This window comes from Tubulanus polymorphus, chromosome 2 (genome assembly GCF_964204645.1).
Source record: "Tubulanus polymorphus chromosome 2, tnTubPoly1.2, whole genome shotgun sequence".
NCBI lineage: Eukaryota > Metazoa > Nemertea > Palaeonemertea > Tubulaniformes > Tubulanidae > Tubulanus > Tubulanus polymorphus.
In genome coordinates, this window is record NC_134026.1 from 31,490,843 (window position 1) to 31,506,123 (window position 15,281).

The following is a 15,281-nucleotide window of genomic DNA, read 5'->3' on the forward strand; positions in this document are numbered from 1 at the left end:
CTTCATGCTTGCCACTCATAATTTGAAAAAAAAACAAATTGTTTTCTTTAATTTTGATACTGGATTAAACGTACATCATCAAGTAAATTCAGGAAAGCTCATATTAGAATTTCGTTTCTTGTTCCAATTTACACTTATCCCATTTTTGATTTTGGTCAAAGAGTATGGCGGTATCAAATCATGCGTACAGGGTCAGTCTGTCCATGAGGATACTAGTTGTGATAAGTCAGACAAGTCATGATTAGGCATTGATGCAATTCACTAAGTGAAAAACTGCCACCTGCCATTTTTTTCCGCATTAAGTGTTAAATTTTGCTTAAGCCTACAAAAATCATGTCATCATTGATGCCGGTCCTCTGATAGAAGAATACTCAAAAGAAATTTTGGAAATTTTTTGGAACTATTGACAAACTTTTGTAAACAACCAATTCACCATCGGGTCAAACGCTTGAAAAATCCTTTTCAGAAATAATTTTTAAAAACTAGAATATTTCTGTTTACGGTAATGAAAATATATTTATTTACATCTTTCTGATAATACTCAAAATCTGTCATTATTTCAACGACGACAACAAAACCTGCACCAACTTTTTCTTCATAATATCAGCGAAATATTGAAATAACTCGGAAAGAAAACAAGAGATCTTTAAATATATGAGTATATACTATCAATACATAAGTAACATAGAAATAAAAAGAATCTTTGGTCCCAGTTTCACAAACTGTAACTATAAAATAACTGAACAATAAAACAATTATTACACTCTTATTGGCAGTGATACAAGACTTAAACAACAATTTGAACACAGTTCTGCATTAACTTTTATTCAAGGGTTAAACTTAACAACCTGAAACTGTGGAACTGGTCCAGATTCTTAAAGATCAGGGAATTCCCTCTAGTGGGGGATGTTTCCTTGTGCCAATTGTCCCCATTAAGAACAACAAGACGCACAAGAAATCGTCAAATTCCCTGATTTTCCTCACTGGGAAAAATTAATCCGGAATTCTCTGATCTGTAAAAACAACAGAAGCCATAGGGATAAGTATTGAAGATCGGTGTTCACAGGTGTTCAACGTCGGTGTTTACAGGTGTTCAACGTCGGTGTTCAGGACCAGTGTTCAACGTCGGTGTTCATGACCAGTGTTCATGACCAGTGTTCTGGTTCAGGACCGGTGTTCATGACCAAAATAAAATGTTGGATGATCTAAAATATATAATTACAGAATAATTCCTTCAGAGATTCCTTCTTCATACCTGATTCTAAGAGATAATGTGATTTAAAATGATGGCAAGAATGAATACAGTTAACCCTGTGTCCTAGCGACAGTCAAGCACTGCAACAAAGCAGATCACTATAAGAGTAATTCAGATTCATGCATCAATTACCAGGACCCACGAAATCACCACGGGCCCGGGCTCTAGCCGCGGGTTAATCACCTATACCCAATCACCATGGCTACCTAAGCACTTGGGCCCAATCACACGGGCCTAATAAGTTGCCCAATAACCCCAACTCGAAGTACCTGGGCCCGATCGACAGCCCTATCACCCAGCATCAAACCTACCATAGCACTAATAAATAGCACAAGCATTAAATATGATATAATTGTCTTCCACCGATATCGAATGAAGCAGCGCTGTACGTACTCAATCCATGGTGCATCGAACCGTTTAACAGTGGATTTACAGCAGTCGATTTCTCCTCACTAGGGGGCGCTATCGTCACGTTGTGTTCGGTAAAATATACAGAATTTGATCTGTGTAAATGATGAGAGTGAGGAGGAGAGAGTTTAGTGAGGTCGATCTCCGAACGTACGAGAGGTAAAATTTCTTTTCGTCTTTTCTCCCGATTTTGGTCGTATTTTGCCTTCAACGAAAAAAAAAAAACATGAAACGTGAAATATCGAGAAAAAAAGTGAATCGACGATAAAATTATCGCTTTTCGAACTGAATCTGATGGAATCGAGATTGCTACGCGATGATAAACTCTGATGAACCCGACGAGTGCTCAGACATGATGTAAAAAATCACGTTCTATTCTAGCCCAGGATAGGCATATCGTATTGATAGCTAGCTATGCGTGAAATTTGTCTTAGCGATTATACAACAATGTGATTTGAGCAGGTCCACATAACGACCTGCTCACTCGCACTAATCACACTGAGTCTCGCGATTACATCAGATCCGAATCTGACAGAGGAATCGATTCACTCATCAACGTTACCTTGTTATAAATGAGAACTCCTAATATAGCCAACAGCATTCCTAACAGATTAACGGTCGTTACGGGATTCTGTAACAATAGCAACGACGCGCTAATTACAACAATACGTTTAGTAGCGTTAGCAACCGCGTAACTTAACGACGTGACTAGAGCTAAAACCGTGAACGCTACGATATTCTGAGCGAAATTTAAAAATCCGTCCAATAATAATAAGAATACCGTCCACGACCAGGATAGGTTCGGAACCTGAAAATAGAACAGATATTCTACGTATAATGGCATTCAATAAAACATGGCCGCCTCCATATATTACACTATGACATCATCAATACCCTCGCGACACAGCGAATAGATCGTTAAAACCTACTATAAACAAATTCAATATTTATTCGTAAATAAAAGTCTAAAACTTAATAACACAAGGTTTAAGACTTTCCATAGACACCATCGTCAGGTTATTATGATTATGATGTCATAAGGGGATCCACGAAGGCGGCCATGATTGAATTAACTCAGGAGTTATAACTACGCGTTACTTACGTAAGTACTATCATTCATTATATTCTGTACATCGATAAAAATCCAAAACGGTAAAAACATAACAGCCGACAATTTGGCTAAAATAATCAATAACTGTAAGTGATGTAAACTCGTTTCATGAAGACACTGAAAATATATCAACGTTCAAACATACAACGCTAATATTCAATACAATGAGCTAGGGGTCATTCATTTATTACGTACGCATTGGGGGAGGGGGAGGGGTCAGTGCAATTGCGTACTGTAATGCTTAATATATATGAAAAAATGGCCGATTTTGCGTACAGAGGGGGAGGGGGGTTGAAAAATTCAAATTTTATGCACACGTAATAAATGATGAATGATCCCATTCAACAATTTCACTATCAAATCAATACTTACTTTTTTTGAAAAAATATTTTGTAGCGAGAATCCTAAAGTAGCCCCTAAAGCGCTGAGAAGACCGATTATATTGAATGATAGTTCAGTCATTGTGGCGATGACAACTCCGCTTATTATAGGAACTAATGAAAAATATACCTGAAATATAAAATCAATCAATTAATCAATAATGCCAGCTTCATTATCCTAGGGGGTCACCTGTATTCAAGGATAGTTTATTATCTATCCCTGCCCTCCCCCCCAATTACATCACTATCTATTGACGTTTGTCATGAAAAGGGAATTCACAATAAAATGAGTCATTTATTGATAAGGAATGTGCGTCAATCTGTCGTCGTTATTAAAAGTATCGATAATTCTCTCCTTAAACTTTGATATTGAATCACTGGGATAACAGCAGTCGTACCCCCAAATTATTCACTTTCTAGACTCTTAGTACTCAGACCGATCCAGTCAGAACCAGTGTCTAGACATTGTTCGACGAACAAGGGACAGTAACAACGTCTGGTATTCAGACCATAGTCACAATCCCCAGGTACCCAATGACTATCCATCAGTGAGAATCCTCACCCAGGATGTACCTAATCATCAACCATCAACTATTCAAGAATCCTAACCTAATATGTGGTTAGGCTAACTACCCCAGCCCCTAGAGCCCATTACTCATATCTCTCTATATTGTATAACACTTTTTTTCTCTAAGTCTGAATTTGAATTAGGCTCAAGATTATTGATTTTAGAATTAGAAAGATGAAGTGAAAAGTTAATGAGTTGAACAGATGTGTGGAATAAAAGAATTCTTAGCAGCCGGCAGCGGGCGACTAGCAGCTGTGACTATAGCTGCCAGCCTGGAACTTACAACATCATCATCCAATAATAATTACCTGAGACGTTTGTTTTTCCTTTAAAATCAGTCTCGATAATATCACAACAAAAAACGGCATAGTAGCTTTAACTGAAATTCAAAATTAGATACATTTATCAACACAATAAATCAGTTTCAATGAAATGCTGATGAGGAGTAACAGATACTGACCTGTATGAGCGTAGGACACCGGTACCTTCCATATACTAATGTGACTAGTTACTGATGAGAAGAATTTACCGAATGCTAAAGGAATGATCATCGTACAGTAATAATTCCACGTTAATCTCCGAGATGAAGTTGAAATTCCTCTCAGTTTTAAAACCGGTGTCAAATAACACGATATAGAAATAAGTTGAACCATCGTGACAGTTGTGGGGTAGGGAAAATCGTTCAGCACGGTTTTACCCACCACATTGTTCGCAGCAGATAGAAAATACCAAACTAAACATAGAAATACAACACGAGTACATAGTCTAACAGCCTCTGGGTCGGGCATATTGAGTCCTGTATCAGTAATTACGTGTTGTTTCGAGTGGACCATTTCACTTCGTTACTTCGAACCCGGAAATATCAAAACTAAATTCAAACCTGCGTTAAATAAATCACACTACTGCGAAATATCACCACAATCTACACCAGTCCCCGAAGAATGTTTTAATTAAAAACGGTCGTTTGTTTAAGTGTTAATCAGATATAGTAGATATCGGTCAATAAAGCCACGTCGCCTCTAATTCACTGCTGAATTACAACATGGCCGCGCCCATTAGCCGCCATTAAAACTCACCGCGAGCGTCACGGTTCAATGATTCGATGATGTAGTCATCATGTCCATCCTTTTCCTCGACTCGAGGTGACTGCAGATTCTCGGCTATTTCGATAATAATCCTTGTTTCATCGCTTTAACGAACCCACGAAAATGATCAATTCAATTCGTAGTTTATTGAACTATAATCTTTCTGCTCTCTGCTCTGATCTGGGGTTTCTCCCAGTCTCTTCTCTTCCTGTATCTGATGTGGAGACCACGACACAGATAGATTCACTGATGAAGAGATCCTACTGCGCTGTAGTGTAGACGCACGTAGGGAGATGTCGGGTTTTGCAGCTGTTACTCTAAACGGTATCATCTGGTGCCGACACTTTGTCAATGCGTGTTTGACTTCAGCCATCCATAGAATCATCAGTTGTTATCGATGTCACTTATCAAGATGACTTATATTCTTAGTTTTATATTTCAGAATGATTATAAAATCAACCGTTGAAACGATTAATAGATGGCGCTGTTGAAGAAGTTACTATCGCGTAGAAGATGTTATAGATTATTGATTATTTTAATAAGTTTTGTATTCGTGTATCTGTGTATCCAGTTGATACTGTTTATACGTGTATCTGACAAACAGGTAACGTTGTTCAATTCAACCCTCGCGTTCACCACATTTTATCTCTTTAAGTTCGATAAACACCTTTATTTTTTATAGCTCGCCGGTTTAAATGATCGCGATCACTTCAAAGACCAAACACTGTACGAAAAGGTAGGAATTCACGCGTTGAATTATTAGATGAATTATCGCTATTTTCATTTATTAGAGTAAATACGGTAATGATTATTTCATTCACAGATTAATTTGCGAATATTCATCGATATTTGTAACTATTTCAAAGTTAAAACGTCATTAATCGACCCGACTATACTTAACAATATAGTTCACGGTAATCAATCTAGATGGCAGCACTGTCGATTTATATGTACCGGCGAAACGGTTACCACGGTTACAGTATTAGAAACACGATTAGAACGAAAAGTAAGTTTTTATTTTTTTTTCTTCTGATCGTGTTAATTCCTCGTGTTAATTCAATAATGTTAATTCTCTTACAGATGATCACAAATTTAACGCTTCAAGGATTTAGTTCGATTAGGCCTACTGTTAAATCCTCCGATCCTCAACGTTTCAGTTTGAATCCGAACGCAGCGCCACCTGCTGAGATTATTACGCACTATTTATTCACGCGTTATTCTCATACAATACACGTCGTTATTCTTTACTCTCGGAGTAATTTATTCCTGTGGTATAGCGCGGTAACCGACCAGGATTTAAGAAGAAGCTCGTTAACGACGCAACAATTGAAATTAGGAAAATACGCCGGGGCGATAAATAGGTAAGAGTCCCGCTAGATGGAGCCGCTTAAACTCGAATCTCGACGTTATCGAGCACTAGCGCCACCTAGTGGGCTTACTACGTACCGTTCATTATGATATCTGGCGTTTGTAAATTTAGATGAATTACGTTTGATATTTTACAGTTTTGATCGAGTGTCCGTAAGTTTAGATGGTTTACGTTTATTCGTTCCTCGCTATCCTCAATATTTATTGGATAATTTACGGAATTCTCGTTTTATCGAATGTAACTACACGAGAGCTCGACAGTTTTATAAACGGTATCCGAGAGACGAGTCGCAACAAGCGAAACAATTCCGACGGGAAGCGAGTAAATTAATTCACCGTGGTTACGAGTATTTGAATCAGATTGAGGTTGCGTTCTGGTTGAGTAGTGGAACATGTTTAGGTCTGTTGAATTTATCCACCGCTGTTTTCTCGTTTTCGAAGACTGATTATTTATTTATTAAAGTTATATTTTCTGTTACAGGTTGGTTTCGACAGTGCGATATTATCGCTCACAGTAAAGATGTCGATTTCGGAATTTGGATTAAAAATTATAAAGAATCGTTAATTTTACTGTTTGAAGGAAATTCACTTCCGTTGACTCATAAATTTGGCAAGGTAAATTAACACCGTCATCTCCTCACTTTGTCCTCACCTCCCCTCACAGCTCCCTCATCTCGTCCTCCCCTCCCCTCACAGTTTCCTCATCTCGTCCTTGTCTCATAGCTCCCTCACCTCACTTTCTGACTGTAGATATTCAGCAAGACCCAGTTTGGAACTCAGTTCCACAGTTCTGGATCAAGTTCCACACTTACTGGACTCAGTTCCACAGTTGTGGACTCAGTTCCACAGTTGTGGACCCAGTTCCACAGTTGTGGACCCAGTTCCACAGTTGTGGAGTCAGTTCCACAGTTGTGGAGTCAGTTCCACAATTGTGGACCCAGTTCCACAGTTGTGGACCCAGTTCCACAGTTGTGGACTCAGTTCCACAGTTGTGGACCCAGTTCCACAGTTGTGGACTCAGTTCCACAGTTGTGGAGTCAGTTCCACAGTTGTGGAGTCAGGTCCACAGTTGTGGAGTCAGTTCCACAGTTGTGAACCACAGGTTCGTGGTCACTCAGTTGTATTTCCTGTTTATTTCAGGTATCTGATAGTTTTGAGCTGTCGTTCCGTGAAAACGATGTTAAACTCGATATATTTTTCTTCTATGAAGAAGGTGGATACATGTGGAACGGTGGAACTCAAGCGAGAACCGGTAAAAAATTCAAGTACGTTTCATAACGCTAACAGTGGATACAGTGGAACTCACGCCTCCAGTCACAACTTACACCTATTGTAACGACTTAAACCTAGTGTAACGACTTATACCTATTGTAACGACTTGCACCTGGTGTATATTGAATTTGACATTCAAATCGGGATTTGAGAATAGTGACGATGGCTTTATGTGTGTTTTGCTGTAGGCGTTGCCTTGATACGATATTTGTGTAAGAGCGAAATTTGAATTGCACCAATCAATTATTAATTAATCGGTTTTATTTTGAAGGTATATATTTCCTAATTTTACGATGTGTTGGACGTTGTTTTTGAATATGAAACTGCGGATTCCGTGCGAGACCGAGGCTTACATCGAAGCTAACTACGGTCGAGATTGGTTCATACCGGTTACACAATGGGATTGGAAGAACAGTCCTCCGAACGTCCGAGAGAATGGGGAATGGTCTCGTGAAGAGTGGAACGATGTCATTCAAATATACCCTGCACAATAATATCAAATACTCTGGTCTTATTTTATACAATATAGAAAAATTTATTATTTCCATTTAAAATCAGTAAATTTTGTTAGTAATTTATGTACAATGTATAAATGTATAATAAATGTATAATTTTCAATACGAATAAATTTTGTACAAAATTTCTGTTTTGTTTAAAATAAATAAATCTGAATACAGAAAGAAATTTAAAACAGTTTTATTTTCATTTTGATGGATTTTCCTGAGACAGAACTAGGAATGTCGGTAGGCAAATCCTGGATTCATCATCAAAACCTGGATTCATCATCAAAACCTGGATTCATCATAAAACCGGGATTCATCATAAAACCGGGATTCATCATAAAACCTGGATTCATCATAAAACCCTGGATTCATCATAAAAACCCGGATTCATCATAAAACCTGGATTCATCATAAAACCCTGGATTCATCATAAAACCTAGATTCATCATAAAACCGGGATTCATCATAAAACCGGAATTCATCATAAAACCTGGATTCATCATAAAACCTGGATTCTTTTAACACTGAATTCATTAAAAACCTGCAATATTTCGCATTCATGGATTTTACAATAAAAAGTTACATCTGATATGCTGCATATGACACAATAGTTGATGAGATTCTACACTAGAATAAAAATCTAAAATGAGATTCGATATTAGAATAAAATGCAAATCACTAGCACAAAATAGTATGAAACGACTTGATACGGGCTACCGTATATCATCATAAACACCTCCATACAGGCTACCATATCATAAACACCTCCATACAGGCTACCATATCATAAACACCTCCATACAGGCTACCGTATATGATAATAAACACCTCCATACAGGCTACCGTATATGATAATAAACACCTCCATACAGGCTACCATACGAGGTGTAGGAGGTTTAACAGTTAGAGATAGAGTCACCCATACGAGCTCTATAACCCTCTAATACCTCCTGTACGAGATCACAATGAGCGTCAGAGAACGAAGTTGAACTAACGTCTGTCATACTGGAATCAGTAGTAGTTAAACCATCATCAGTACTGGCGATAGTGTCATTAGTTATACAACTTAAAGGTCGACTATCGCTCAACTCTACAGTCTGTTCTTCAGCAAAATTATCAATAGTTAAAGGAATTGAGTTGATACATAGTCGCGGTATTCTAGGAGGAGAAGGGTCGTTCGGTACAGATTTAGATGAATTATTGTTGTAATTATAGTTGATAGTTGTCGGTAAGAAAGGCGAGGTTGACGACGTAGAATCTCCTAAACCTGACGTTGAATAGTTTCCTGCAGAACTCATCGACGCTTTATTCATCAACGGTTTTAATTCCACTTTTAAACCGTTCGGTTTGTGTTGAGATTTCTCTGTTTCACTTACATCCTGAAATACATATCAATATCATTAGGGTTTGGGCTACATGATGGGGGGAGCAGGAGGGAAGAGGGAGCAGGAGGGAGGGGAGCAGGAGGGAGGAGGGGAACAGGAGGGAGGAGGGAGCAGGAGGGAGGAGGGGAACAGGAGGAGGGAGGAGGGGAGCAGGAGGGAAGAGGGAGCAGGAGGGAGGGGAGCAGGAGGGAGGAGGGGAACAGGAGGGAGGAGGGAGCAGGAGGGAGGAGGGGAACAGGAGGAGGGAGGAGGGGAGCAGGAGGGAGGATGATCAGAAGGTGAGGGGAGGAGGGAGGATGGGAGCAGGAGGGAGGGGGGTTACTTACCAGATCATCACATGGTGAATTCTCGCTGATGAAATCATCATCAAACTGCGGGACATCTGGTCGAACACCTGGCGTTGATTTCCACTTCCTAGAAACGCAACAATAAACATCAGTTTGAATCGGGTGATTCGGTCTATTAACCCGGAAACGCAGAATAGTATTACCTGATTATTCCTACGGTTACTATGAATATAATGAAAACCATAGCAACGGTTGCCACAGCGATAACGATCGGTATTATTACCGATTTACCGGAATGAACAACTGTAAAATAGAAATGAACAAATTCAAAATTTAAATACGATTTCTAAAAATTGCGTAACGGAATTAACCAATCGTTTAACGTACCGTAAGATTTAAACTCCGGTTTAATACTAATCCAGGGAGTAAATTTACTACTGGTTAAACCTACGACCTGCAGTCTGATATTGTATACGGTACTGTTGTTAACATCTGCTATCGTGAAGTTATTCGAGTTTAGTTTGAGAGTTTGATTCATTACTTCACTTCGATCGTTACCACGCCAGTAGATATTTAACTGTAGAGGGCGCTCAAACGCAGGATTACACGTTAATCTCGGCCACGTTAATAATAAACTAATATTCAACTGATTGTATTGTTGTATGATATGGAATTTAGGAGCGTGCTGGACACCTATAAATACAATATAGAATCCTATTAAACCAGAGGCTCAAACTATAGATAGATTCCACAGTTGCTCTTAACCGGTGGATAGATTCCACAATGACAATTACAATTGCATTGTTACCACGTTATTTATCAACTCACCGTTGCCAGCTGTATAAATACATGTTGTCCAATCAGATAACCCGGAGCCGCTGAGTTTAGCATAGTTCTCCGCCGAGACCGCAAACTGACACTTTGAGATATCTCTAATGTTATAGATCGTGTACGAACGCTGTATTTCAGAATCCACAATTTTCCAATCAATAAATCCCTGAAACATCGATCAATCCAGGAATATATTAACAGTTCATCATGGTCAGGGGCTGATCATCATGACCTACTTCGTCCATGAGACCTCCCACGTCCATGAGACCTCCCTTCTCTAGTCCATCAGACCTCCCTTCTCTAGTCCATCAGACCTTCCCTCCCTTGTCCATGAGACCTTCCCTCCCCTAGTCCATGAGACCTCCCTCCCTTGTCCATGAGACCCTCCCTCCCCTAGTCCATGGATCAGTCAATCTATAAAACTTACCTTACAGTTTTCAAATACAACAAAACGTTTTGATATTTGATCCTCAGTTGCTGCAGCTGCAGGAGTCCAGTAAACAGTTACTGTAGTCGCACCTGTCCTCTCAGCTACTACGTTATACGGAGCCAATGCACCTGCATGTGAATGAATCAGAATACAGAGATGTGAAACCAATTGACTGACTGACTGACTGATTGATTGACTGATTGACTGACTGATTGAATGACTGATCGACTGACTGACTGATTGACTGACTGACTGATTGATTGACTGACCGTATTCATACTCCGCTAGTCTGAACTCAGATGTTGGTATAACAGGTCCGCTACCAGCACTGGTCGCCGCGGTGATATAAAACTCGTACGGTAACGTTAGGGTTAGATTCCGAACCCGACAGTATGATAGCATCACCTCACAACGAACGCAATTCAACGGATTCATGTTTACATCATCCGATGACATCACCCGGTAACAAGCCATAACCTTGACGACAATACCTCGCGCTTGACGTTTATTTAAATACTGATAGTAGAGAAGAATATGACGACAATCGGAGCCGCAGATCGTCTGCTGAAAACCGCTGTCTGTTGTACGAGGGTTTGAGATCGGTACTACAATACAGATATATACATCATAGCAACAATCATTCAGGATACGAATTACAGTAGACTCCTCCTGAATCGGTACTGTTTATCTCGATAAACCGTTAATTCGGTGGTTTTACGAGCAATTATCCTCCTCTGTTCCTAACTGTACCGATTTAGGCGGAGTCTACTGTACTACTTACTACAATCATTTCTAATTGCTTATTTGAAGGAGTTTCAAACACGTTTTAAAGCAATTTTTATTTAGAAGGCGTTTTTAAGGAATCAAGGAATCGCAGGGATCCCGTTAATCCTCTCTCCCATCCCTAGAAGGCATTTTTAAGGAATCTAGAAGTTGCAGGGATCCCGTTAATCCTCTCTCCCCTCCCTTTCATTTTTCAAATTGAAGATGCATAAGGAAAAAAAGGCCACGTCCCTCTCAAACTGATGACTCAACATTTATTAATAAAAAACATATATAGAGATGAAATACCTCCTTCAGTAGTTTGAGCTGTTATAGTTTCACTAGGTTTACTCCGTAATAACGAACCATTAACTGATGTTACTATTGAAACGGTATAATTCCTGTACGGTTCGTACAGATTGTTTATCGTATGTTTATATCGACCGCATTTCGCTCCATTTATCTATAAACAAATAATACATACATATATCTCATTATTTAACGAGAATATCGACCGAGAATTATCAAATTTCAAACAATTCTTACCCACTGACTGTGACGTTTAGAATCGACGTAAAACATGAACTTTAAAACGAATCTATAAATCGAACTCCTGATTCTCGGAATGTCGTACGACAAATTCTCGCATCTCGATAAACTCCACGATAAACTAACGGTCGTGTTTGTAGATGAAATAACCGTTAAATTCTCAACTCCGGCAGGAACCACTGAAATAAAAACATTTCAAATACAATATGAGATCAATTACTGATATCTACAGCGAAACTAACTAAATATTATACATTAATCCGGCTGATATATAGTAAATGATTATTACCTGATAATCTTTAAGCTGTTAATCTATTCAATACCTGATAATCTTTAAGCTGTTAATCTATTCTATCCATCTGCAGTATATATATATATATATATATATATATATATATATATATATATATATATATATATATATATATATATATATATATCACTAGTTAGTAGATAATAATAAACAGCAGAAATTATTTGTTAATGTTAAAGGTGCAATTGATTTCATGAATTAGTCAGTAAAACACTCAAAACTCTTGAAGCAAAGTCGACCATTGTATTTCACAAACTCTTTCTCAGTATTTGACACCAACTCGGGGTAGAATTTTACCAGTCTCAACTTTACCGCAGTAAGAGACAGAGTCTACTGTATTTGTATTTGAAGTCTTGAAGTTTAACAGTATTTGAAGTGAGTTTTCTGTTTTACTGAGTTAAGTGGAGTCTATTCTAAATAAATATGAAGCAATTTGATATGATTTTGATGCGAAGAAGATGAGTTAATGCACATGAAACTAATCTCATCGTATATTTACCAACATCTTTAGGTTTCACTTTAATGGTTTTTTTGTAACGTCCCAATAAACTAAAGCCTTCAATCGATACAGTATTGATGATATCTGGATGATAATCCTTTCTGGTCCACAAACATTTTAAATCGTCCCTCCGTGAGCACCGCGGTGTAACGCTCCACGTCGTGTTTAAATCAGTTATTTTGTTAGATTCGATATTTTTCTGGTCGCCCCATTCGCATTCGAGCCACTCCCAGTTGGGTGATTGACATCTAATCTGTCCAATCAGATTCACGGGAGCATCTGGAAGAAACAGGAAACATGTGAGAGATAAGGTGGCAGGTTGCAGACTGGAGTAGTAGCAGGTTACAGGCTGGAGTAGTAGCAGGTTGCAGGCTGGAGGAGTAGCAGGTTGCAGGCTGGAGGAGTAGCAGGTTGCTGGCTGGAGGAGTAGCAGGTTACAGGCTGGAGGAGTAGCAGGTTGCAGGCTGGAGGAATAGCAGGTTGCAGGCTGGAGGAGTAGCAGGTTGCTGGCTGGAGGAGTAGCAGGTTACAGGCTGGAGGAGTAGCAGGTTACAGGCTGGAGGAGTAGCAGGTTGCAGGCTGGAGTAGTAGCAGGTTGCAGGCTGGAGGAGTAGCAGGTTGCAGGCTGGAGGAATAGCAGGTTGCAGGCTGGAGTAGTAGCAAGTTGCAGGCTGGAGTAGCAGGTTGCAGGCTGGAGGAGTAGCAGGTTGCAGGTGTAGCACAAACTTTATTTAAGCTGAAATTGAGTCCAGATACTTACATCCAACTCTAAGGTGAAGGTCACAGGCAGCGGTATTATTGATGAAACACCCGTAGATTCCGGAGTCCGATATTCGTACGTTTGATTTACTGTATTTAATGGTACAATCAGAGGTTCGTTCAGTTAGTAGAATGCGACCGGTAGATTGATGAGTTAGATATATCTGAGATGTTGGTCCGATACATAGCCGTTTACTACATTCAATCTCAATATCGCTACCATTCGATACATATGTGTGATTCATAAATCTATTCATAGGTTTCACTGCAAAAAAGACAATCTCATTTTTTAGACTCTTCAGAGGAAAAGTATTGATAATCTCTTTTCTGAGATCGAGATTCTTCAGAGGAAAAGTATTGATTATCTCATTTTTTAGATTCTTCAGAGGAAAAGAATTGATAATCTCTTTTCTTAGATCGAGATTCTTCAGAGGAAAAGTATTGATAATCTCTTTTCTTAGATCGAGATTCTTCGGAGGAAAAGTATTGATAATCTCATTTTTTAGTTTCTTCAGAGGAAAAGTATTGATAATCTCATTTAGGCCTATTAGATCGGGATTCTTCAGAGGAAAAGTATCGATAATTAATTCTCTTTGAAAACTTACCCAAATCTAATTGAACATTTCTGCAATTCTCGTAATCAGACGTAGCGAACTGAATCGTAGAATCAAATGATTCTAAAATAGTCACCAGCAAAATTAACAGATATCTCTTCATTATTAGCTTCACTTCATTCTACAAACATCTCATCATCTCATCTCAGTCACACGGAGAGGAGTATCAATCAGTCAGAACTGTTCAAAATATAGAAAAAGAATTTTATATAGCTGGAACTGGAAGGATTAACGTTACATGATGGCTACAAAAACAGGGCTCAAAAACTGTAGTAGTTGCTCATTGTTTAGGCACCTGCTAGAGTTTGATCAAACACTTTCCGCAGGTGCTGACGGTGCAGGGGTGGTCGGTAGGGTATAAGTCGGGACACTTCAACATTCTAGACAAGACCCCTAACTCGACAAGGGTGTACGGCTAGGACCAGAGCAGGTGGGAATTGATAATATTTTGATAATGGCAGTTAGAAAGGTAGGTATAGTGAATCCAAATTATCCAATATATAGGCCTAAAACGCTAGCACGATCAATAAAATTGCATTTGAATTTTGAATCGGTGAGTGGAGTTCGACTCAGTCAGTGAGACTCGATTCACTCCGGTTTCTGTTCAATAAAAACTGTTTGAAATCATTTTAAAAACTGTGAATTTGTTAAAATTAAACTCACACTCAATAAATATATCTTTAACACATCACATCCGCTTCATTAATACTAAAACTAAAGTAATAAATAAATTTGAATTGATGCCGCCATCTTGTTTGGTGACGTCACTCAAGGTTAGGGTTAGCTGCTAACCCTAATGACCCGACAGATGTTGACGTCACTCTAGGGTTAGGGTTAGATGTTTAACCCTAGGGTTAGGGTTAGTTAGGTACTCTGACGGGTTCGAATCCCACATACCTCGC

The 15,281-nt window shown here is 38.9% G+C and overlaps 3 protein-coding genes across 6 annotated transcripts; 1 reads left to right on the forward strand and 2 right to left on the reverse strand.

Moving 5' to 3' along the window:
* Nucleotides 1-530: 530 nt before the first annotated feature.
* Nucleotides 531-4,694, reverse strand: LOC141900679 (solute carrier family 35 member E1 homolog). 3 transcript variants are annotated; one of them, XM_074787674.1, is made up of 7 exons: nt 4,183-4,694; nt 4,031-4,101; nt 3,147-3,284; nt 2,766-2,891; nt 2,226-2,471; nt 1,567-1,868; nt 531-1,205 (listed from the first exon to the last, which is right to left on the reverse strand). In XM_074787674.1, exons 1-6 carry the CDS (start codon nt 4,553-4,555, stop codon nt 1,593-1,595), a joined length of 1,230 nt encoding a protein of 409 aa, XP_074643775.1. In that variant the 5' UTR covers nt 4,556-4,694; the 3' UTR covers nt 531-1,205; nt 1,567-1,592. The 3 variants fall into 3 exon arrangements, with proteins under 3 accessions (XP_074643775.1, XP_074643776.1, XP_074643774.1); XM_074787675.1 differs by having other exon boundaries at nt 1,649-1,868; nt 4,183-4,693; XM_074787673.1 differs by having other exon boundaries at nt 531-1,868.
* Nucleotides 4,695-4,726: 32 nt separating this feature from the next.
* On the forward strand, nt 4,727-8,114 carry LOC141900675 (ribitol-5-phosphate transferase FKTN-like). Of its 2 annotated transcripts, none has more exons than XM_074787663.1 (9): nt 4,727-4,864; nt 5,250-5,411; nt 5,490-5,543; nt 5,631-5,813; nt 5,888-6,168; nt 6,313-6,575; nt 6,657-6,790; nt 7,316-7,440; nt 7,719-8,114. In XM_074787663.1, the coding sequence occupies exons 2-9, from the start codon at nt 5,286-5,288 to the stop codon at nt 7,939-7,941; spliced, it is 1,389 nt and encodes a 462-aa protein (XP_074643764.1). In that variant the 5' UTR covers nt 4,727-4,864; nt 5,250-5,285; the 3' UTR covers nt 7,942-8,114. The 2 variants fall into 2 exon arrangements, with proteins under 2 accessions (XP_074643764.1, XP_074643765.1); XM_074787664.1 differs by lacking the exon at nt 4,727-4,864 and adding an exon at nt 4,961-5,131.
* Nucleotides 8,016-15,152, reverse strand: LOC141900661 (uncharacterized). The gene is made up of 13 exons (XM_074787645.1): nt 15,043-15,152; nt 14,371-14,559; nt 13,767-14,030; nt 13,007-13,285; nt 12,192-12,373; nt 11,955-12,108; nt 11,153-11,488; nt 10,881-11,011; nt 10,451-10,619; nt 10,010-10,315; nt 9,826-9,925; nt 9,662-9,749; nt 8,016-9,329 (listed from the first exon to the last, which is right to left on the reverse strand). The coding sequence occupies exons 2-13, from the start codon at nt 14,480-14,482 to the stop codon at nt 8,847-8,849; spliced, it is 2,604 nt and encodes an 867-aa protein (XP_074643746.1). The 5' UTR covers nt 14,483-14,559; nt 15,043-15,152; the 3' UTR covers nt 8,016-8,846.
* Nucleotides 15,153-15,281: the final 129 nt, after the last annotated feature.

Coding starts and splice junctions, on each gene's coding strand:
- LOC141900679 (XM_074787674.1), bottom strand. CDS start 4,555: ATGGTCCACTCGAAACAACACGTAATTACTGATACAGGACTCAATATG. Junction 2,892..3,146: donor AAAATATTTTTTCAAAAAAA/GTAAGTATTGAT, acceptor ATATATTTTCAG/TGTCTTCATGAAACGAGTTT. Junction 2,472..2,765: donor TAATGAATGATAGTACTTAC/GTAAGTAACGCG, acceptor TTCTATTTTCAG/GTTCCGAACCTATCCTGGTC.
- LOC141900675 (XM_074787663.1), top strand. CDS start 5,286: ATGGCGCTGTTGAAGAAGTTACTATCGCGTAGAAGATGTTATAGATTA. Junction 5,544..5,630: donor ACCAAACACTGTACGAAAAG/GTAGGAATTCAC, acceptor TTTCATTCACAG/ATTAATTTGCGAATATTCAT. Junction 6,169..6,312: donor TACGCCGGGGCGATAAATAG/GTAAGAGTCCCG, acceptor GATATTTTACAG/TTTTGATCGAGTGTCCGTAA.
- LOC141900661 (XM_074787645.1), bottom strand. CDS start 14,482: ATGAAGAGATATCTGTTAATTTTGCTGGTGACTATTTTAGAATCATTT. Junction 11,012..11,152: donor ACTAGCGGAGTATGAATACG/GTCAGTCAATCA, acceptor ATTCACATGCAG/GTGCATTGGCTCCGTATAAC. Junction 9,926..10,009: donor ACCGGAGTTTAAATCTTACG/GTACGTTAAACG, acceptor TCTATTTTACAG/TTGTTCATTCCGGTAAATCG.